This window comes from Dryobates pubescens, chromosome 35, assembly GCF_014839835.1.
Source record: "Dryobates pubescens isolate bDryPub1 chromosome 35, bDryPub1.pri, whole genome shotgun sequence".
Classification (NCBI taxonomy): domain Eukaryota; kingdom Metazoa; phylum Chordata; class Aves; order Piciformes; family Picidae; genus Dryobates; species Dryobates pubescens.
This window is the reverse complement of record NC_071646.1, coordinates 1725441-1747800: the sequence shown is the minus strand read 5'-3', so window position 1 is coordinate 1747800 and position 22360 is coordinate 1725441. Positions and strand designations below refer to the sequence as shown.

The 22360-nt window shown below is 55.2% G+C and overlaps 1 protein-coding gene across 18 annotated transcripts in view; it reads right to left on the bottom strand.

Moving 5' to 3' along the window:
* Window positions 1-22360, bottom strand: part of NFASC (neurofascin) — a 63609-nt gene that overhangs the window by 20529 nt on the left and 20720 nt on the right. For 6 of the 18 annotated variants that reach the window (XR_008463015.1, XM_054176241.1, XM_054176244.1 and 3 more), the window contains 10 exons: window positions 21838-21873; window positions 19272-19373; window positions 18971-19168; window positions 17616-17686; window positions 15750-15972; window positions 14150-14265; window positions 12311-12515; window positions 9272-9394; window positions 8440-8613; window positions 6111-6125 (listed from right to left, as the gene is read on the bottom strand). Coding sequence is in view for 17 of the 18 variants with exons in the window: in XM_054176241.1 (XP_054032216.1) it covers window positions 6111-6125; window positions 8440-8613; window positions 9272-9394; window positions 12311-12515; window positions 14150-14265; window positions 15750-15972; window positions 17616-17686; window positions 18971-19168; window positions 19272-19373; window positions 21838-21873 (1263 nt within the window). In the remaining variant the exon portion in view is untranslated. The remainder of the gene's footprint in view (window positions 1-6110; window positions 6126-8439; window positions 8614-9271; window positions 9395-12310; window positions 12516-14149; window positions 14266-15749; window positions 15973-17615; window positions 17687-18970; window positions 19169-19271; window positions 19374-21837; window positions 21874-22360) is intronic. The other 12 variants (XM_054176245.1, XM_054176249.1, XM_054176250.1 and 9 more) reach the window with 7 other exon arrangements.

Here is a 22360-nt window from a genome sequence, read left to right as displayed (position 1 = left end):
TCCCCTTTAAGGCAAAAAAAAAGAGGATCCCAGAAGCCTCAAAGTCCCTTTCAGAAAGGCAGGAGCTGGGTGGGGGGAGCAAACCCACAGCTCCCAGGCTTGTTAGGGGTCTCTGCAGGGTGCTGCTCCCACACAGCACCTTGGAGCACTGCCTGCACCACCTAGCACTGCTCTGGTGGCTTTAGCAGGAGGAGGGATTGGGCCTTAATGCTCCTCTAGACCCTAGATGGGAAGAGATTAGCTGGGATAAGTCAAAGCTTGTGCAGGATAGCAGCTCTATGTATTGCATGCAGGCAGAGGGGGAAGCTGCAGTGCCAGGACCCTCCTGGATGCTGCCCTGACCACGGCCACTCAGCGTGGCTCTGAGCTCTGCAGCTCAGCTCTGGCTGGCAGGGATGCCAGGCAGGATTTGCCCAGCCAGCACCAGCACTCTAGTGGAAGTGATCCCCAAGAGCAGGACATCACTTTGCATCAGGAGGATGTGGGCTCACTCCTGAGCAGGTCCCTGGGTGAGAGCAAGGAGAAGGGAGGTGATCCTGGTGTTGAGGAGGGAGTGTTGGCACCAGGGGTAAAATTGATCCTGGCAGGGAGGAGGACACTGGGGACAAGATCCTGATAGGACTAAGAGCAGGTTAAAAAATGGGAACAAGTGACTCTGGAAACCAATAGTTCAGAGAGGGGAGGAGGGGGAAGAGCATCCATGGGCTGCAGGATGGGACCAGGCAGTGAGAAGGCAGAGCTGCAGCCACGGAGGGGATTTAGCCCTAAGCTGTCCTGGGATTCAAAGCTACAGCCTCATTTGTGTTTAAACATGAGATACAGGCAGGAGAAAAGCTCAGCTGGGAGATTTGGGGGAGAGAAGATAAGGGGCAGTTTCCAGGCTTTGAAATCCATCCCTAATGAGAGCAGACTTCAGTCGGGGGGAGGAGGCAAAGGAGGTCTTTGCCAGAGATCAGAGCACTTCAGCATCCTCAAAGGCAAGGGGACCCCACCATGGGCTGGGGGAGCAGCCTGGGCCGGGGGGTCCCCTGCCTGCTGCCCCCCCTGTCAGGGCTAATGAAGGAGAGACAGATCCCTGCTCCTGGCAGCAAATAAAGGGAAGGATGAGTGGGGGGCTGGAGAGCCAGGCTGGCACTTTGAGCCTCTGGAAGTCCCACACAGCCTCCTCTACAAACAGGGCTGCAAGAATTCATCAGCTGGAAGCTTTCTGAGCTCTGGAGAGCAGCTGGATTTATGCCCCTGCTTCCAGGGCTCTGCTAACAGTTGCCTCAATGTTCAGGTACAGGACCAAGCCTCTGATGTTTGTCTGATGGGGAAGGGGAAAGAAATTCCTCTTCTTTCCTCTCTGAAAGCAGGAGACAGGGCAGAGGAGGAGCTGCCCCTTCCCCAGCACCCCAAACCCAAATGTTTGCTTCCAGGGCTCTGCCAACAGTTGCTCTCAGTTTTTAGGTACAGAACCAAGCCTCTGATGTTTGTCTGATGGGGAAGGGGAAAGAAATTCCTCTTCCTCCCCTCTCTGAAAGCAGGAGACAGGGCAGAGGAGGAGCTGCCACTTCCCCAGCACCCCAAACCCTAACTGTTTCCAGCAGGCTCTAACTGGTCCCAGTCCAAGCAGGCAACCCCGGAGTGAAAAGCAGCAGCTGCAGTTCCCCGAGCTGTTGCTCCCGGCCCCACTCTTCCGGGAAGGATCTAAATGAGCATCCAGCTCATTAGCAGCCCCCCTCCTCGCCAGGCAGAGATCGCTCTCGCTGTCTGCAGGCTGCATTATCCTTGCAGGTAATGGAGAGCAAAGGGGCACGGTGGGGAGGAGATAAGGCTGGGCTAATGGAAAGGGGATGCGGCCGCGGCAATTAATAGGCTCTAAGTAACGAGCAAGACGCTCGCAGCCGGCTCTGCTGCCTTTGTGGCAGCCTGGCTCCTGTGAGCCATCAAACGGAGCCCAAACCTCCCCCCACCAAACAAAAACCTGTGCGAGGCTCAAATGAGGCCATGAAAGGAATCCTGAGAGGGAGAAGCATGAAAGCAAAGAAAAGAAGAGGAGCCTCTGGAGCTTGGGGCTGGAGTCCTGCGCTGAGCAGAGCCGAGCAGTGATCCAGGGAATCGCGGCAGGGCTCTTGGGGCTTTGGGGGTGGGGGGGTGTCTTTTTTTTGGGTGGTGGTGAAATACAGCAAACAAAACACAGCCCTGCTGCTCCTGAATGATTTAGAGGTGCTTTTCAGGTGGTGGAAGGGCTGGAGCAACAGCTGCCCCCTCGGGTTGTGGCCACCAAAATGATCAGGGCTGGGGGGAAAGGTGAGGAGGGTTTTTTTTGGCATGGCTTGGGACCATCAACCAAATCCATCCTCAGAGAGTTATAATTGCTGTTATTAGCAATAGTAATAATAATATCATCGTTATTTTGTTGTTGTTTCCCTTTCTGGGCCTCTTTGTGACAAGTGAAGGAAATGGCAAAACCTTTCCCCCAAAGGCAAAGAGAGAAATCTGAGAGCTGCAAGGGAGAGAAAGGAAGGGATTGAGCAGCCTCTGGAAGGGAGAGGGGGGTCAGCAGTTCTCTGGTTCTGCTGCTTGCCCCTTTCTCAAATGAACAATGGGATCCTTCTCCTCCCATCTCTAATTACAGAGAGACAGGAAGGCAGCAGAGAAAAGTCCTTCCCCCCCTCCCTTTTTTTTGCCCTTCAAGTCTGAGATGAATCCTCTGATGAATTTCTTCCCTACACACAGGTAGCCTAAGCCCCAGCTTGGCTTTGCCACTCACAGCACAAATGAGATGTCCTCCCTTTTCCATATCACCTCTCCCTTTGTGCAGGCTTAGGAAAGGTAAAGCCTTTCCTAAGGGGAAGTTCCTGCACTTCACTTTGATTTCATCAAGCTGGTCCAGTCCCTCAGCCACCCACAACCCAGCTCTGACCCTGGATCTGTCAGGTTAGCCCTGGGGGAGGGGGGGAAGAAAAAAAACTACCACAGAAGCAGAAAAAGGACCTTCTCCTTTTGCCTCAGTGCCAGCAGCCCCTGGCCAAGAGCCTCTTCCTGCCATTTCACACAACTTTGGCTGGGAAGCCACAAAACTCTACCAGAATCTGGGGCAGGGAGCGGAGATGGAGCTGCTGAGCAAGGTCAAGCAGGGTTGCACTTGGGCCCTGCACTTGTTAGGAGGAGAAACAGCTCTCAGCACAGCCCCAGCTCCTGCACCCAGCCCCTGGCCTGAGGTGAGCTGGCAGCCAGCTCAAGAGCAAGACAAAGGAGGATCTGTGCTGGATCTGCGCTGCAAGAGGGGTCAGGCACTGGAACAGGCTGCTCAGAGAGGTGGAGGAGTCCCCATCCCTGGAGGGGTGCAAAAGATGTGTGGCCAAGGCCCTTGGGGCCAGGGTTTAGTGGCCATGGTGGTGCTGGGTTGATGGTTGGGCTGGATGACCTTAGAGGCCTTTTCCAACTGAAGTGAGTCTATGACTCTGTCTTGCTCCACCTTCCACTTCTTTGATGGCAACTCAGCTTCCTCACCAGGCCAGGAGACACCTAACAACCTACTACTCCATCTCTTAGACTTCTTTCAGCTCTGGCATCACCTTGAGCTTCTCTATTTCTCCTAGCAGAAGGTAGATAACAAAGAGGTGGGGGAGCAGTGGGCTCTGGTCTGGCAGAATTATCCTTTAAGTGGCAAATAATTCATCTGGCTTCCAGCAGTGTGAGAAATTGTGACTGCAGTGATGCTGGAAGCATAAAGAGAAGGATAAAGGAGGCTGGAATCAGGTGGGGGTTGGTCTCTTCTCCCTAGTAAGAAGTGATAGGGCAAGGTTGGGCTCTTCTCCCAGGCAAGCAGCACCAGAACAAGAGGACACAGCCCCAAGCTGTGCCAGGGGAGATTCAGGCTGGATGTTAGGAAGAAGTTCTTCACAGGGTGATTGACCATTGGGATGTGCTGCCCAGGGAGGTGGTGGAGTCTCCATCCCTGCAGGTGTTTAGGAAGAGCCTGGATGAGGCAGTTGGTGCCATGGTGAAGTTGATCAGATGGGGTTGGGTGAGAGGTTGGACTCCATGATCTCAAAGGTCTTTTCCAACCTGGTTAATTTTGTTCTAATTCTAAGAGATGGCCTCCAGCTGAACCAGGGGAGGTTCAGGTTGGACATTAGAAGAAACTTCTCCCCTGAAAGGATTCCCAAAGCCTGGCACAGGCTGCTCCTCAGGGCTCCCTGGAGGTGTTTCAAAGAGGCAGAGGTGCGGTGCTGAGGACCATGATTTAGCCCCAGCCTTGGGAGAGCTGGGGAGTGGTTGGACTCAATCATCTTCGAGGTCTTTCCCAACCAAAACTATTCTGTGATCACAGTGTGCCCTCAAACTTCAGCAATATCCACCTCAAGTGGGAAAGCACTTTAGGAGGTGACCCTGAGCCACAGGGAAAAGCTGGAGGCCTTTGGATAAGCCAAACCTTGGCTGAAGCATGAGGCAGAGCAGCACAACCACCCTCCTGGCCTCGGAGGACAAAGATCCTCTCAGCCCAAAGCTTTCCACCCATTTGTCAGGCTCTCAGCAACCCAAAGCAGACCAATCTGTTACCCTCCTCTTCCTTTGTTTAGGAAGAGAAAAAAATACAGCAGGGGAGGGGAGAAAAAGATTGGGATGGCTTTAGAAAGGGGGCAAAAAGGAAAGAAGCAAACCAACACTGGCTGGGGAGACATCAGTGCAACAAAAGGAAAGGAAGAGAAACATCCACGAGGTAGGAAAGCAGCATTAAAAACCCCCAACAGGTGCAGAGAGCAGATCCTGCACTTGGACCCCTTGGGAAAAGCCTTTCCTAAGAAGCTGTTCCTCCTTGGGAAGCCCCAGCAGCCCTGCCCAGCAAAGGCAAAGCACAGCCTCCTCCAGAGCCCTTGGCACAGGGCAGATGAGTCCAGTGGCCCCAGGCCAGAAGCTTAGCCACAGAGGGTGGAAAAGTAGATCACAGGATCTATGTGGGCTGAGTTTTGGGCTGGCACCAAGCCCCCTTCAGAGCTTGCTGGGGTGGGTTGAAACCCCCCACACCTGCTCATGGGGCTGGCCCTGCTGCTGGAACGTTGGCTGTGAGGTGGGGAGGGGGTTGGGATGGGTGGGGAAGGAAGTCACAGCTGCAGCTTTTGGAAGAGGTGGGTGGCCCTCTGGGCAACCTGAAGTGCTGCTTTGGGCTTTGCAAGGCTGACACTGGGGATCTGGGGGAGGGGTTCCTTGAAAGCAGGTAAAGATGCTGCTCCCCCCCACACCCTGGGCACAAGGAAAGGTTTCTCTCTGCTTCAACCCTGCTGTGGAGATTTGCAAATCGAGGGCAAAGCCAGCAGTAGCCTCACATGCAGACATGCACAGCTGGGGCACAAACGTTGTCCTTAACCCTTTCAATGGGCACCTAGGAGCAAAAGGATTCTCCTGACCCAAAGCCCTGGGGGTGGGAGGGAGGTGTGTGTGTGGGGAGGGTTGTGGTGCCCAGAGCTGCATGGCCAAAACAAAGAGCTGCTCCAGCAGCAACAGCAAACAAACCCAAGGCTCCTGGGTGTCAAAATGCAGCTTAAATACCACAGGGCAGAGCATGGGTGTAGGATGGGCACCACCAAGTTAGGGCTGGCTGGGAAATAGCCTGAGTTTTGCAGGGCAGAGATTAAAAAGGGAGAGGACTGGGGAGTTAAAAACCTCTCTCCCAAACCTCTCTCTCTCATGGTGGTGAGAAAGGCAAAAAAGGGGAGAAAAAGACCCAAACTGCTCAATGATGACCACATTTTGAAGTGGCTCTGAGCAGGCTCCAGCTTAAAGAAACCTCCTGGGGCAACCTGAGTCTGATTTTTTTTGCCCCTGGAGCCTGTGGGAGCTGTGGTGCTTGGTGGCTCTCACTGTCACCAGGAGGCTGTGAAGCCCTTCCCAGAGAGGTTTTGATCTTTGCAGCCCCTGCTGTGGAGTCTGCCCTTGCTCCTTCTGCCTTTGGGGGGAGAGGAGGGGGCTTCATTTCTGCCTCATGTGGCTTCCTGTGCCCAGTTTAGACTCCTGCCACTTGCTGTTCCCATTGAAAGGGTTAATGGAGTGCATGCTTAGAGCGAGCAGAGCTGGAGGGAGCCTTGCCCCATGCCTGTTACCTCCTCCGGCTGGTACGGTACCTGGGGTTGGAGTGGCTTCAGAGGGCAGCACCAGGGAGAGAGAGGGGGATACGAGGAGAGCAGAGAAGAGAGAGGAAGAGAGAGAGAGAGAGAGAGAAAAGAACAGAGGAATATATAAAACAACCAGAACACACCAACGAGAGACTGGGGACCACTTGCACACAGTCACCAGAGACTTGAGAGAGAGGAAACCAAAGCCTTAGCTACAGCCCAGCACCCTCTGTGCATCAGAGCCTCTTGCACTGGGTGGAGAGAGCAGGGAAGTCCCTTTGGGGATGGAGATCTCCAGTTAAACAAGCAGGGAGGTCCCCCTGGGGATGGACACCTCCAGTTAAACAAGCAGGGAGGTCCCCCTGGGGATGGAGACCCCCAGTTAAACAAGCAGGGAGGTCCCTGTGAGGATGGAGACCCCCAGTTAAACAAGCAGGGCGGTCCCTGTGAGGATGGAGATCCCCAGTTGAACACACTCCAGAGATGCCAACAATGTTGATTAAATGAAGTGCTTAAGCAGGGGCTTGAGTCTAATCCCAGCAAGGACTGGTTTGGATGCTCTGAATTTCTCCTCAGTCTTCCTAGCACAGCTCTCATCCTGCCCTGGGTGGGTTGGAGCCCATGGAGACACCACCACAGAGAGGTCTTCTGTGTCAGCTGCTCAGGTGAAGGAGTCTGGCAAGCAGAGATCCACCCCTGGGTGCATTAATGCCTTCAGCTTCCTTCATCTGCTTTTGTGGGGTTGGATTCCAAACTCATCTTCCCTGTAGCTTTCCAGCAGGTCCTTTCCCACCCAGGTGGGCACCAGGAGCTGCTCTGGGTGCCTGTCACCAGCAGAACTCACCTGTGCCAGGCTGTACCTCAGGGCCTGCTGCTCTGAGCTCCAACTTTGCCACACTTCAGCCTGTGAACCACTTGGATTTCACAGCTTTCTGAACACTCTTCACAGCTTTGCCAACACTTTGTCCTTCTGCTAAGTGGCCCTTTGGTGGGAGCATCCTCCACCCCTCAACGACCTTACCTTGCCCTGCTGCTCTGTGCTGGACCTGCTCCATCAGTTAGGCAACACAACAACGGCAGCTGCTCCTGGCCGGCGTTTAGCTGCACTCTGCTCGCAGCTGCCATGCCCAGGAACAAACCCAGCTGAGCAAACGGACATCAGCCTCTTGACCACCAGCCCCAGTCCCATCCCTGAGCTCTACCACTCTGTTCAGCACAGCTCCTGCCTGACATTTCCCCTCTCAGCTTTGCCAGGGTGGAACTCAGCTGACTGGGGGTCTTTTTTTGGACCCCACTGCGTATGCAGCTCCATCTCCCACCCTCTCCTTTCAATTAGCAAAGCTGGAGCCCACCTAAGAGGTGTCAGGAAGCATTTCATTTCCTCTGGGTCATCAGCAGGAATTGCTTTGTCTACTCAAAGCCATTAGCTGGGGAGGGGGAGAGGGGGAAGGGGGAGGGAAGGAGACAAAAGCCCCCATTAAATCCCAGCCCTAACCAAATCAGAGTCCTTTAGCAAACGCTAAGGAAAGGAAAGAGGCAGCTTTTGTCTGCCCGAGTTCCCTCAGGGCTCCTGCACTTTCACTTAGTTTGATGAATGTCCCACAATGAACATTTTATCCTGTTACGAGTCTGGGAGCTGGAGCTTTACTTCGGAGGGTCAGGCCAGCTGCTGAGGGGGGCGACAGGGCAGTGGCAGCACAGCCCCTGCCTCGGGTTCGGTGCCTGGAGGATGCCCTGTGAAAAACCAGCCAGACCTGCTCCTCCTTTAGCTCACACAGAGCCTGCAGGGGACAGAGCTTCACCTTCAGCGAGGGGAGAGCAAGATGCCCTCCTGCTGCGGGGCAGGTGGACACTGATTGCTTCAGGGGCAGCGAGATGGTTCCCTGCACCACAGGGCTGTTGCCCTAGGAGCCTTGCTGATGAAGCACTCAGTCTCCCTATCTATCCTTCCTTCCTTCCTTCCTTCCTTCCCTCCCTTTATTATCTATCTATCCATCTCTCCCTCTATTACCCTTCTATCCATCTGTCCTTCCATCTACCCTTTCATCCATCCATCCTTCTCCCCCTCTCTCTCCAGCCTTCACTCTCTCCCTCTCTCTCCAGCCTTCACTCTCTCCCTCTGTCCATCCATCCATCCAACTCTCCTTTCATCCCTCCATCCTTCCACCCCTCTCTCCATGCAGCAGATAGCAGCCAAGCACCAGCCAGAGGCTGGCGCCGCTTGCTCTGTGAACCACCTGATGCTCCGACCTGCATTTCTTCTGTGGCTGATCCCTGCCCTGTACCATCAGCTCCCCCAAGGCCTCAGCAGAGCCAGGAGCTGCTGCTGCTCACATACCTTCGTTCAGCAGGGCTGGTGACTCCTCCACTATGGTTTCTCCTTCTCCCACCTGGGTCCGGGCACGCAGGAAGAAGCGGTAGCGCGAGATGGGGTCTGTCCTCTGCAGGGTGAACCTTGTCTGATTGGGGGAGAGGTTCTCTACCAGAGTTCTGCCCGTTTTGGATCCATTAACTGGGGAGGAAAGGCAGGTTGTGGTGGCTTCAGCCTTGTTTCAGAAGTCATTTGTGTCCTCTACCTCCTCACCTTGCCCCCAGGACCAGCCTGCGGTCGCTGTGGGGCCACACGGGCTCAGGGCTGGAGCTGCTCCTAAATCCACCTCACTGAGGGGTGGCTGGGGGCACATGAGCCCATGGATCCCACGGGGATCTGCCAGCAGGGGCATTCAGGATTGTAGAAGTGGTCAAGGAAAGGCAGAGCACAGGTGCCAGGCTCTCAGAGAAGGTCACACAAACCCCAAGCAATGTGCTGAGCGTGCTGCACTGCTGCACAGCCAGGAGCTCGGGTTTGAGAGGGCACCTGAGCTCCTCAGACTGTGCTGAATCACAGCTCAAACTCATTCCCCTTCAGTGGCCAAGCCTGGACAACTGCTGAGCACCCAACCACCCTCCCTGGTTAGCTGGAGCTGCCAGGCACTGCTCCAGGATCAACCCCAGCGTGCCTCACCTCGTGGTGAAAGCCTCCAGCTCCTTACAGAGAACTTTCAGTGCTGGGTGACAAAGTAATTAGCAGCAAGGGGGGGAAAACCTACACACTTAATGACTTAATTATCACCACTAAGAGGAGAAAGTGACTAATTGTTATCAGTGAGAAGAGAAAGTGTGGCACGTACAGGCTTGGTATCTAAGGTTGTATCCTGTGAGGACTCCGTTGGGATGCTCTGGGTGATCCCACTCCAGATTGATGCTTTCCAGGTTGGGTTGTCGGATTCTTAAATACCTGGGGGAGCTGGGCACTTGGGAGGAGGATGGGGCCAAGGAGGAGAGGGAAAGGAGAGGAGGGGATGGGAAGAAAGAAACAGAAACAAACCCAAAAAGACACAAGATAAACCCCAGCTGCCCACACCGGGCGTGCAGCACAGGCTGGGGGCACACTCGAGGCACTGAGGTCCACCCAGAGAGAACACACAGAGAAATAACACACAGAGAGCACACAGCTGACACACACACAGCTCACAGAGAGACTGAACAAGACTCTGTGCCACAAACCTTGCACCAGCCCCAGGGCTGGCAGCAGCAGCAGCTCTGCCACGCAGCCAGCCCCCTGCCCACGCTTGTGCTGCCTGGCTGGGTCCCACTGGCCTCACCCGCAAGAGATGTGACAGCCAGGGAGCTGTGACACCCTGCAGGGCCTGGTTCTGTGCGGTGTGCACAGGCTCCACTGGGCTGCTTTCCAGCTCCCCACTCAGACCACTGCTCACAGCTCAGCTAGGGAGCTGTTGGAGCTGTGAAAAACAGCAGAGTGGCTTCCGCTCATGCACAGCATCTTTGGCTTCTCAGCAGCTAGAGATGGCGAAGGGGGAGCTGCTGCATGCCTGGAGTGCTGCTTGCCCTGAGCAGTGGCTGCTTAGTCAAAGGTAGTACAGGAAGGAGAACTCAACATCTTGGCACCCTGGTTGCACAGAGCTACCCCAAAGGTATTGGTACCCCAGATGCCCACAGCTACCCCAAATGCCAATGGGAATTGCACTGAAGTCACCCCAAACACACAGAGCCCCCCAAGTGCAAATAGCTACCCCAAAGGTGTTGGTACCCTAGATGCCCACAGCTACCCCAAATGCCAATGGGAATTGCACTGAAGGCACCCCAAACACACAGAGCCCCCCCAAATGCAAATAGCTGCCCCAAAGGTATTGGTACCCCAGATGCCCACAGCTACCCCAAATGCCAATGGGAATTGCACTGAAGTCACCCCAAATACACAGAGCCCCCCCAAGTGCAAATAGCTGCCCCAAAGGTGTTGGTACCCCAGATGCCCACAGCTACCCCAAATGCCAATGGGAATTGCACTGAAGTCACCCCAAAAAGCATAGAGCTCCCCCAAATGCAGAGCTACCTCATGTTGATACAGCTAATCCAAATAGCTGCCCCAAAGGTATTGGTACCCCAAATGCCCCACAGCTACCCCCAATGCCTATGGGAAATGCATTGAAGTCACCCCAAATGCATTGAGCTCCCCCAAACGCTACCTTAAATGCACACAACTCATCCAAATGCAAATAGCTGCCCCAAAGCTATTGGTACCCCAAATGCCCCACAGCTACCCCAAGTGTAGAGGTGCCCCCACTGCCTATAGCTGCTCCAAATGTATAGGAACCCCAAGTGCCTACAGTCACCCCCAATGCTCCATGCCTCTAGCACACAGGCAGCAGCAAAATCCCCCCCCCCCCAACACACACACACCCCTTGCAGCCCCAGCCCCCTGGAGCAGAGCTTAACTACGGCTGAGCAACTGAAAATCCTTAGGGAATGGTGAGAGCATCCAAGGAAATGATCAGGAAGGAGGAGACAGGCCTGAGAGGTGCTGGGTTTGTTCAGCAGCAAGAGGAAGAGGAAGCTTCCCCCTCTCCCCTCCCCCAGTGTGTTGTGCTGGGAGAGGATTTGCTTCCAGCCTCTCCTCTTGCCTGTTCCCAAGGCATTGTACCAAAGCCATCTGTGCCCTAGGGAGGTTCATTGCCAGCCCCTGAAGAGTGCAGCTCCAACAGAAAAGAGAAGTTCTGGGTGTGTCTATAAATAGCTCCTGTGGCAGCAAGGCAATGAGAATCTCAGGTTCATCCTTGACACCAGCTCTTGGAACAAGGAGGAGGAGGAGGAGGAGGTGCTCTTGCCTGAAGAACCTGACAGGGCTGCTGGTGACATCCTTCCAGAACAGGAGCACTTGGATCCCCCCAGAGGCCTTTCCTGCCTCTTGCTGAGCACAGGGAATGTTCTTGCTCCCGTTCCACTGACCCCACAGCATGGAGAGGTTTGCAGGGCAAGCAGCAAAGGAAGGACACTGGAACAGAGATGTGGTGGAGCCCCCAGCCCTGGAGAATTCAAGGTTAAACTTGCTGGGGCCCTGAGCAACCTGATCTGGTTGGAGATGTCTCTGCTGACTGCAAGGGGGGTTGGACAAGATGAGCTTTGGGGGTTCCTTCCAGCCTGGTGCACTCTGTGACACGGTGCTGAGCCTCTGGTGGCTTTGCTTCTGTTACTTTTGATCTTTAAGGTCTCTTCCAACCCAAAGCATTCTGTGGTTCTCTTGCTCAGCCTAAGAGCTACTCACTGAGGTGCTCAAAGCACCTGGAGGAGGTTTTTAGATTGATGAGGCAGAGCCAGGGCTTTAGGTGGAGCTGCAGAGATGTCACCTAGCCCCCGGGTGACGAAGGCAGGCAGCAGTGCCTTGTGACAGTGATGCTGCCCAGGCTCAGCTCAAAGTGATCCCTTGGCACATCTCCCCAGCAGCATCATGGCTCTGCCGCAGAGCAGTGCAGCTCCTGGGCCGCTCTGCAGAGCCACCCAAACCTCTCCAGCACCTGGAACAGCTCCTGGGCCGCTCTGCAGGGCTGAGCCACCCAAACCTCTCCAGCACCTGGAACAGTTCCTGGGCTGCTCTGCAGGGCTGAGCCACCTAAACCTCTCCAGCACCTGGAACAGCTCCTGGCCTGCTCTGCAGGGCTGAGCCACCCAAACCTCTCCAGCACCTGGAACAGCTCCTGGGCTGCTCTGCAGAGCTGAGCCACCCAAACCTCTCCAGCACCTGGAACAGCTCCTGGGCTGCTCTGCAGAGCTGAGCCACCCAAACCTCTCCTACCACCACGGGGCTGAGGGCTGAGTGCCTGCACGGTGCCGCAGCAGCAGCAGCACCACCACCCTCCCCAGCAGGAACCTACCTCCTTCTGGTGTGGGGAACTCTTTCACTTCACTTCGGGGCCCATCTCCTCTCCCGTTGGTTACAACCATCTCAAGCTTGTAGTTGCTGTAAGGAAACAGCCGGGACACTATGCCCCGGTTTCGGTCTCCAGGAAAGCTCACATGCTGCCGTTTCTTGGAGACCCACAGGTTCTTCAGCAAACTACTGTCCCTCCAGAAATAGGCCTTCAAGAAACATGCACGGCAAATGAAGCTTTTTTTTGGCCCCTTTTTTCCCATCCCCCCCCCCCACCCCGACCCCCGCTGAAGTGCATTGGGGTCGGGGCGGTTGGGTTTTGTCGCGTTAACGAAGCGCAGCAACACAAAGGGCAGCTCCGGGCTGCGGGAGAGGTTGGGCTGGTTGGTTTGCTTTAAAAGGCGTTAATGAAGCTCCACACCGTCCCCAGCCGGCGAGGAAGAGGTTGAGGGGTGGCGTTAAGTAGGTGCTAAGTGGAGGTCAAAGAGCAAAAGCGATTAAGCTCAGGTTACAAAGAGCCATTCGCGGCGGCTGCCGGGCACTGAGTGGTTGGAGTTAGAATTAACCGGGTTGGAAAAGACCTTTGAGATCATCGAGTCCAGCCTATCACCCAGCACCATCTGATCAACTCAACCATGGCACCAAGCACCCCATCCAGGCTCTTCTTAAACACCTGCAGGGATGGTGACTCCACCACCTCCCTGGGCAGCACATCCCAATGGTCAATCTCTCTTTCTATGAAGAACTTCCTCCTAGCATCCAGCCTAAACCTCCCCTGGCACAGCTTGAGACTGTGTCCTCTTGTTCTGCTGCTGGTTGCCTAGGAGAAGAGCCCGACCCCCACCTGGCTCCAACCTCCCTTCAGGGAGTTGTAGAGGGGCAATAAGGTCTCCCCTGAGAGCCTCCTCTGGTTCTCCCTTTCTACCCAGAATGAAGCCTGGGAAAGGTGGGAAACCTCCAGGCACAAAGCCTCCCCTCCAAAGCCCTGAGTGGAAATCTTATTTCATGCAGAAATAAGCTTCATTCAAGAAAAGAGAGCAGAGAATGACAGAGGAGAGAGAAGGGGAGGGGGGAGGAAATCCCCTCCAAACCTCCTACAAGCAGTACCCAGGGAGCTCTCTGTGTGCCCAGAGGATTATTGGATTTGAAATGTTATCAGAGGTGGCAGGACACAGGCTTTGAGGAAGGTTCTCAATGCTGGCAGGAAGAGCTTTGGTGCAGGTTTGTGCTTGTTTTGAACAGAACCTGTCCAAACAGCAGCTCTTCTGTCCAGAAGTATTAGTGTTGTACCTCAAGAGCAAAGGAACTAAGAGGATCCACTGCTGGCTTTAGTTGCTGGTTAGTACAAACCATCAGGCTTAGGCCTTGCAGGGCTGGCTGTTGGTTACAAGTCGTTGTAGGCACTTTGGGGATGACACAAAAGCTATCAGAGGTCGTTTCCCACCCCCTGGAGCCAGCCAGCCCCACGGGTCTGGGCAGCTCTAGGGTCAGGAGGCAACTCACTGCATGGGCAGGGGCACCCCAAGCCCTTCTCTGGGTGCACAAGGACAGCCCCAGAGCCTGTAAGGGAGGCACCAAGCCTTGGGAGAGCAACAAGAAATGTCCCCAGCCCCATCCAGGCATCACAAAGAGCAACCCAAAGCTCTTTGAGCCTCGAGCTCAAACACTTTCTGGTGCTGCTCCAAGAGCAGAGCTCAGCCCCTGTGGTCTGCAGAAGGCTCACGACAGCCTGAGGAGGGTTTTCTGTCATCCCCATCACAGGCAGCTCCATTGCTGGGGCCACCCTGGCTTGTGAGAAGGTTAGCTGGATTAATAGTGCTCAGGGGGCTTGGGTTTTGCTCACTCTGTACTCCTTGAGCTGGCCCTGGATGGTGTCCAGGTGCACTCGTGTCCAGGTCAGAGCAATGGCAGTGCTGTTTAACACTCTGATCCTAACATCCGTGGGTGCAGCCTTGGGATCTGAGCAGCCAGGGACAAAGCAGAGTCTGTTAGGTACCCGCTGGCACCCTGGAGGTCGGACAGACGGACGGACGGACAGCCCTCTGCCCGCTCCCGTCCCGCGTTTCCCCTCGCAGCCTTGCTGGGCTGCGGCAGCCCTGCGTGCTGGCTCTGCCACCTGCTGTCCGCCGGCAAGCTTTGCACGGGGATGAGCAACTCCTTTTCTCCACCCAGCTCCTCCTCTCCATCCTAAATTCCACTCCTGAGGAGTTCCAGTCTGGGTAACACAAGGCAGCAGCCACAGGCCAAGCCTCAGCTCCCTGGCTGCCCTCACTTGGGGCCAGCAGGCCCTGCAAACACACTGAAGAGCATCACTTACCTGCAGCCCCCTCACTTTCTCCCTGCTCTCTGCACGCTTTAGAAGTTGACTACTGGGCTTTTGCTTAGCAATTCTTCCACAGGAAGAGGCTCAGAGTCTTGGGTGATACAGGCACAGAAAATGATACCAGAACCCCAGCATGCTGGGGTGGGAAGGAACCTCTGCAGGGCACCCACAGCAGCTTGCCCAGGACCACAATGGCCAGGAATGGTTGGAAGCTCTGCACAGGAGGAGACTCCACAACCTCTCTGGGCAGCCTGCTCCAGGCCTCCAGCACCCTCACACCAAACAAGTTCCTCCCCCTGTTCAAATGGAACCTCCTAGGTTCCAGTTTGTGCCCACTGCCCCTTGCCCTGTCCCTGGGCACCACTGAGAAGAGTCCAGCCCCAGCATCTTGCCCCCAACCCTTTAGCTCTTGCTAAGCAATGAGCAGATCCCCTCTGGGGCTGATATTCTTCAGGCTCTCAGCTCCAGGGCACTCAGCCTTTGCTCCTCACAGAGCTGCTCCAGGCCCCTCAGCATCTCTGTAGCCTCCCCTGGGCTCTCTCCAGTCCCTCTTGACCTGGGGAGCCCAGAACTGGACACAGCACTGCAGCTGTGACCTCACCATGGCAGAGCAGAGGAGAAAGAGAACCTCCCAAGCAGAGCCTCCCACACAAGCTGGCCACTGCTCTTGTGTGACCAGGTGGAAAGTGTGGAGACAAGCAAAGAGGAGCCCAAGCTGAGGCTTAGTTGTTTGGGGCTTTGACAGAGAGGCAAAAGAATCCAGTTCAGGATGAACCAAGGCCCTTTTGGCCACTCATCTGAGCAGAACCTGGTGCTCTGCAGCTGCCAGGGGCAACAGATTGAATGGAGTTTCATTGGAGTCCAGCCAGGGCTCATCAGAAGTGAATCCTGCCTGGGGTCCACCCCCAAGGTGTTGCCTGACCAGGGCATGACCTGGGTCATGCAGCAGAGCCCAGAGCAGCAGCTAAGGGCAAAGCCTCTTTCCTTCTGTCCCTGCAACTGGATTTTTGTGCCAGACCCAGCGGTGCCAGGAGCACGGCCTGGGCACAGGGGCCAAGCCGACCCTCTGGCCTCGGGTGGGATCCTGCCCTGAAGCACCCACTGCTGAGGCAGTACTCACAGTCTTCCCCTGAGTAGCCAATGTAGGTCTCGGGCTCTGGAGCTCTCCCAAAGTCGTTCTCTGCCTGCACCTTGATCTCGTAGGGGACGTAGATCGGGGTGTTCCAGACCACGTGCCGCGGGCTCTTCACTGTCTCGTTGTACCAGCTGCCCCGGGGGTCCCTTCTCCTCCACCTCACAATGTACCTGAGGTTGGGCCCATAAGCTTGAGTTGCATTCAGAGGCTTCATGGACCACAAGGGGAAAAAAAGGAAGTGAGAAGGAGAAAGGAAAACAAACCAACCCCAGAACTCCCCCAAACCAACTCCATTTCTCTGCCATGGAGCTCCAAAAGCTTCTGTTCAGCAGCCTGGCTCTGGCTTCATTCTCCACCAGCAAATCTCAAAGCAGGTCAATGCTTTTGCTCCCAGAGAGAGACACAGACCTAGTCCTTGCCTTCCAGACCCAAGGCAGGACCAGGAGCTACATCCTGACATCCCACTCCCTACTCCCACGGCAGCTTCCAGCCTCCTAGCAGACGTTGGCTGGTTGATGGATGACACCTGCTGGTCCATGAAGGGAAGCAAAAGCAGGTCTGCAAGCTGCTGAAGGCTTGGACTTGGAGCATCCTCCCTAACCTGGCTCTGTGATCCAGCTGCTTTGCTTTGGCTCAGGCAGCTGCAAGATGTTGTTTCTATCACAAACCACCTCCTAGACACTAGCAGCAACCTCTCCCGGGGCTGCATCTTCTGCTTCTCATCTCCTCTATGATCTTTAAGGTTCTGTGGGGTTGTTCAGCCCTGAGAAGGCTCCAGGGAGACCTCAGAGCTGCCTTCCAGTACCTGAAGGGGGCTACAGGAGAGCCAGGGAGGGACTTTTGACAAGGGCTGGGAGCGATAGGACAAGGGGGGAATGGATTGGAGCTGGAAGAAGGGAGATTGAGGCTGGAGACTAGAAGGGAATTCTTCCCAATGAGGGTGGGGGAGACACTGGAACAGGATGCCCAAGGAGGTCATGGATGCCCCCTGCCTGGAGGTGTTCAAGGCCAGGCTGGATGAGGCCTTGAGCAACAGAGCCTAGTGGAAGGTGTCCCTGCCAGTGCCGGGGGGGGTTGGAGCTGGATGGTCTTCAAGGTCCCTTCCAATCCAAACCATTCTATGGATCTATGACCTAAATTAAGGTTCTGTGAACTAAATTAAGGTTCTGTGGCCATCAAGGTTCTGTGGCCATCAAGGTTCTGTGGCCATCAAGGTTCTGTGGCCATCAAGGTTCTGTGGCCATCAAGGCTGTAGTATCCTGTGTGGTGCATCACACATTGCTAGAGACTCTGAGCCCTCTAAGTCTCAACATCTGTGGTCACAATCACAGGATCCCAGGATGTCAGGGGCTGGAAGGGACCCAAAGAGATCACCCAGTCCAACCCCCCTGCCAGAGCAGGACTATACAATCTAGCCCAGGTCACACAGGAACACATCCAGATGGGTCTTGAAAGTCTCCAGAGGAGACTCCACAACCTCTGGGCAGCCTGCTCCAGTGGTCTGTGACCCTTACAGTGAAGAAGTTCCTCCTGGTGTTGAGGTGGAACCTCCTGTGCTGCAGCTTACATCCACTGCTCCTTGTCCTATCCCAGGGAGCAAGAGAGCAGAGCCTGTCCCTGTCCCCTCCTTCCTGACCCCCAGCCCTCAGATATTGATAAACATTGATCCAGTCCCCTCTCAGTCTTCTCTTTCCCAGACTGAACAGCCCCAGGTGCCACAGGGCAGCGCTGCAGTCCCTCCAGCATCCCTGCAGCCCTCCCTTGGACCCTCTCTCCAGCAGATCCCTGTCCCTCCTGAGCTGGATGCAAGGTCAGTGCTGAGCTGCTGGCTGGCTCTGAAGCAGGACTCACCGTCCAGGTGATCTCCATGTTGTTTTTCTGGGTCCCTGCCCCTTGAACTCCTGTTGGGTTAATTTCAGGACCTGAAATTCACAGTGAAAAGAAGAGGGGGGGAGAAATAAAAGGAATAATGAAAGAAGAGGCAGGCATAAAGGCAGCTCAGAGGGTTGACAAGTGACCATTTGAGTGGGTAAAAAAACCTCCTTTTCACTGTGCCAACCCAAGGCAAGAAGTTAATGGCCTGATTTTTCCAGAAGTCCTCATTCAGGTTAATGGAACAGGAGCCTGACAAACCAGGGCAAGTTATTTAGGAGACTCTTTTTTTTTGCCTTCCCCCCCCCCCGCTTCTTTCCATCCCAAAATGTCCTAAATCTTTGAAAGGCAACCATTGTGCTGGACCCTTTGGAAGGCTGAAAGAAGAGGAGCAATGTCCGAAGCCAACACTAGATGCCAGCAGACATCTCCGAGGGAGCTGCGGTGGGGAAAGGAAGAAAGGAAGGAAGGGAGGAGGGGGGAAGCAGGGGGAACCCTCCAACAACCAACGGAGCTCCTTGTGAATTCCTCACAGGAGTGGCCCCAAGCGTTCTACAGCCTACAAAGCGCTGGGCACACGACCTGGAGCCCTGAGGCTGGGTGGTGAACTGGAGCCCAGTTTCCTCCTCCATCGATCTGGGCTCCTGGCCAGCTCCAGCAGTGGGCAAATGAATAAGCAATCTGGCAACACAATGCCTTTTGCTCCTGGCCAGTCTGCACTGGAGTCTCTCCTCCCCCCTCCCCACCCCCCCAACAGGCTTCTGGGCTTCCTGTGGCCAGGAAGGATGAAAGAGTTGCTTCTGAATGCTGCCCAGTAAGGTGAACCCAGGGCTCTCCCTCCACTGCTGCTGCTGGAGTGGCCTTTGCAGAAATCCTTTCTGCTGGGGCCTTGCTGCTCTGCAGAACAGCACTCATGGGCTTGAGGAGAAGAAAATCACATCCCAGGACAGGACTGCGTGGACCAGGTCATCCCTGCACCCTGGGTCAACCTGGCTCTGTGATCACACAGGGGTATGGTTGGAAACTAGAGCAGGGTGGAGGTGGGGAGTGGACATGAGGAAGAAGTTCTTCCCTAGGAGGGTGGTGAGAGGCTGGAACTGCTCCCCGGGGAGGCTGTGGATGCCTCATCCCTGGAAATGTTTAAGCCCAGGCTGGATGAGGCTTTGAGCAACTTGGGATGGTGGCAGTGGGGGTTGGGACTGGGTGACCTTTGAGGTGCCTTCCAGCTCAAGCCTTGCAGTGATTCATACAGCAGGGGGAGAGAGCCCTGCAGGGAGAGCGGTGGCCGGAAGCGGCGGCCCCGCGGCGAGGGGGAGCGGGCAGAGGGTACTCACGTGCCCCGTTGGTCTGGTACCGCTCAGAGGGCACACTGGGCAGGCTGCTGCCCACATCATTCACTGCTATCACCCGAAACTGGTAGTTGACATAAGGAGAGAGGCTCAGGACGGCCGAGTTGACGTTCCCAGGGTATCTGGAGTGGTTGTGCCACATGCCAGGCTGGAACCGGTCCTCCTCGAACTGGACGATGTAGTCTGGGGCAGGGGGTGGAGAGAGACAGAGGTGAGCTCCAGGGCTGAGCTGCCAGGCTGAGCATGCAGGGGCCAGCAGGAGGGAGGTGAGGCAGAGGGGGCTGACCTGTGATGGGGCTGTTGTTGTCATCCCCAGGGATCCAGGTCAGCCTCACGCTCCTCTCGGCCAGGTCTGTCAGCTCCAGGTCTCGAGGCCGGTCAGGGCGCTCTGTTGGCCCAGCAACGACAGCAATGAGCTTGGGATGGTCCCAGGAGCTGCAAGCCCTGGTTCCCAGCACAGTTCCTGGCCATCTTAGCCTAGACTCATGGGAGGACACCAGCTCTCCGGCATGGTTCAGCTCCTGGTGGAGCAGGGCAAGGTTTTAATGCAGATGTTCTCAGGTCCTGGCTGTGCCTTGCCTTGGAACCCTTCCTGCTGCCTGCCCAGCTGCTGCTGTCTGCTGGGGAAAGCAGCCCAGAGTGGCTTAGGAGGGAAATATTTGCTCTTCCCACAACCTACAGGCAGCTGTTTATAAAATAGATGCAGACTGACTAGAAAGGACATGAAGTGAAAGCAGACACCTGTGGGAGCACACCGCCGGCTTCTCCCACGGGTCACAGCCCACCTGGTGGCACAGAACCAGCTCAGGCACATCCTGTGAGCAGCAGCTGAGGGAGCTGGGGTGGCTTATTCTGGAGAGAAGGAGGCTGAGACCTTCTGACCCTCTACAACTCCCTGAAAGGAGGCTGGAGACAGCTGGGGGTTGGTCTCTTCTCCCAGGGAACAAGCGATAGGAGGAGAGGAAATGGCCTCAAGCTTCAGCAGGGGAGGCTTAGGTTGGACATCAGAAGAAACTTCTTCACTGAAGGGCTTCTTAAACAGGCTGCCCAGGGAGGTGGTTGAGTCCTCATCCCTGGAGGTGTTTCAAAGCCACAGAGATGTGGTGCTGAGGGCCAGGGGTTAGCAGAGAATGGTTGGACTGGGTGAGCTTGAAGGTCTTTTCCAACCCAAGCTGTGTGATGACTCTGCACCAGCAGCAAGGAAATCTTTCTAGGGAAAGGGCAAAACCTTCAGTGTGATTTCTCACCCCTCAATCAGGGCTCACAATCTCCAGGTCCAGGCAAAGAGATTCTTGCACTCAGGAACTGGGGCTGTGGCACAGGCAATGAAGTGGCAGAAACCTTTCTACCCACAGCCACCTGGAGAGGTTTTCAAGGACAAGCTGGGCAGGACTTGGAAGCAGCAGCTCCAGCTCCCAGCTTTTTGTTTGGTTTAGTTTTGTTGTTCTTCCAGCTGCTACACCCAGATTTTCCTCTGGGTGTTATTGGCAAGGCAAAAAAACCCAAACAAACAGAAATAGATCAGAGGGCTGAAGCACCTCTGCTCTGAGGACAGACTGAGGGAGCTGGGTTGTGCAGGCTGGAGAGGAGAAGGCTCCCAGCAGACCTTCTTGTGGCTTCCAGGATCTGAAGATGGCTCCAAGAAAGCTGGGGAGGGACTTTTGAGGGTGTCAGGGAGGGATAGGACTGGGGGAGGGGGTGAAGCAGAACTAGAAGTTGGGAGATTGAGATTGGATGTGAGGAAGAAGTTGTTCCCCATGAGGGTGCTGAGAGCCTGGCACAGGCTGCCCAGGGAGGTGGTGGAAGCCTCCTGCCTGGAGGTGTTTGCAGCCAGGTGGAGGTGGCTGTGAGCAACCTGCTGTGGTGTGAGGTGTCCCTGGCCATGGCAGGGGGGTTGGAACTGGCTGAGCCTTGAGCTCCCTTCCAGCCCTGACAGTTCTGTGATTCTATGGGGAAAAAAGAAAGGGGGGAAAGGAGGGGAAAAAAAAAGGGGGGAAAGGAGGGGAAAAAGAAAGGGGGAAAAGGAGGGGAAAAAGAAAGGGGGAAAGGAGGGGAAAAGAAAGGGGGAAAAGGAGGGGAAAAAGAAAGGGGGAAAAGGAGGGGAAAAAGAAAGGGGGAAAAGGAGGGGAAAAAGAAAGGGGGAAAAGGAGGGGAAAAAGAAAGGGGGAAAAGGAGGGGAAAAAGAAAGGGGGAAAAGGAGGGGAAAAAGAAAGGGGGAAAAGGAGGGGAAAAAGAAAGGGGGAAAAGGAGGGGAAAAAGAAAGGGGGAAAAGGAGGGGAAAAAGAAAGGGGGAAAAGGAGGGGAAAAAGAAAGGGGGAAAAGGAGGGGAAAAAGAAAGGGGGAAAAGGAGGGGAAAAAGAAAGGGGGAAAAGGAGGGGAAAAAGAAAGGGGGAAAAGGAGGGGAAAAAGAAAGGGGGAAAAGGAGGGGAAAAAGAAAGGGGGAAAAGGAGGGGAAAAAGAAAGGGGGAAAAGGAGGGGAAAAAGAAAGGGGGAAAAGGAGGGGAAAAGAAAGGGGGAAAAGGAGGGGAAAAGAAAGGGGGAAAAGGAGGGGAAAAAGAAAGGGGGAAAAGGAGGGGAAAAAGAAAGGGGGAAAAGGAGGGGAAAAAGAAAGGGGGAAAAGGAGGGGAAAAAGAAAGGGGGGAAAGGAGGGGAAAAGAAAGGGGGAAAAGAAAGGGGGAAAGGGGGGAAAGAAAGGGAAAGGAAAAAAGGAAGAAAGAGGGGGAAAAGGAAAAAAAGGGGGAAAATGGAAAAGGGGGGGTGGGGGGGAAGGTGGGGGAAAGGACAAAAAAGGGGGAAAAAATAAAAGATAAATACAGCCAAGAACAGAACCCAAACGAATTAGTGCTGATTACCTTTGGGTAAGTCTCTCAAACGGTTAGCAGGGACAGCTGCAAGGTAAGACACGGGTTGTTAACAGGGTTAGTCGAGTCATTAAGCCTGGCTGGCCGCAGCAGCACCTGGCAGGCATCAAGTTACAGCCAGGGCCACAGATTGCCGAGGATCTGCTCCTGCCTGGGGCCCAGAGCTGCTTCATCCCTCCCCTCCAGACCTCCAGGCGTGTGCTGCACACCTTCAGGCACCCTCCTAACACGCAGCCAAGGGGAACCATCAGCCTGCTAGAGAGTTAATGAGCTATTAGGGGGAAAGGAAGGGAAAAATCAATCAAGCTCAGTCAAATCATTAGGGAGACAGCATTCAGGCTGCACTCTGGGCTGGGCAGGGTGCTGTGGGGCTGTGCCAGCCAGCACTGGCAGGTTGGGGCTCTCCCACCAAGGCAGAGCTGAGCTGGCCAAGAGCAGGGATTGATAAATCTTGGGGGGGAATGGGCTTGGGTTTAGTCACTCCCTGTCCTGAAAGGGGACCCTGCAAGGTTAG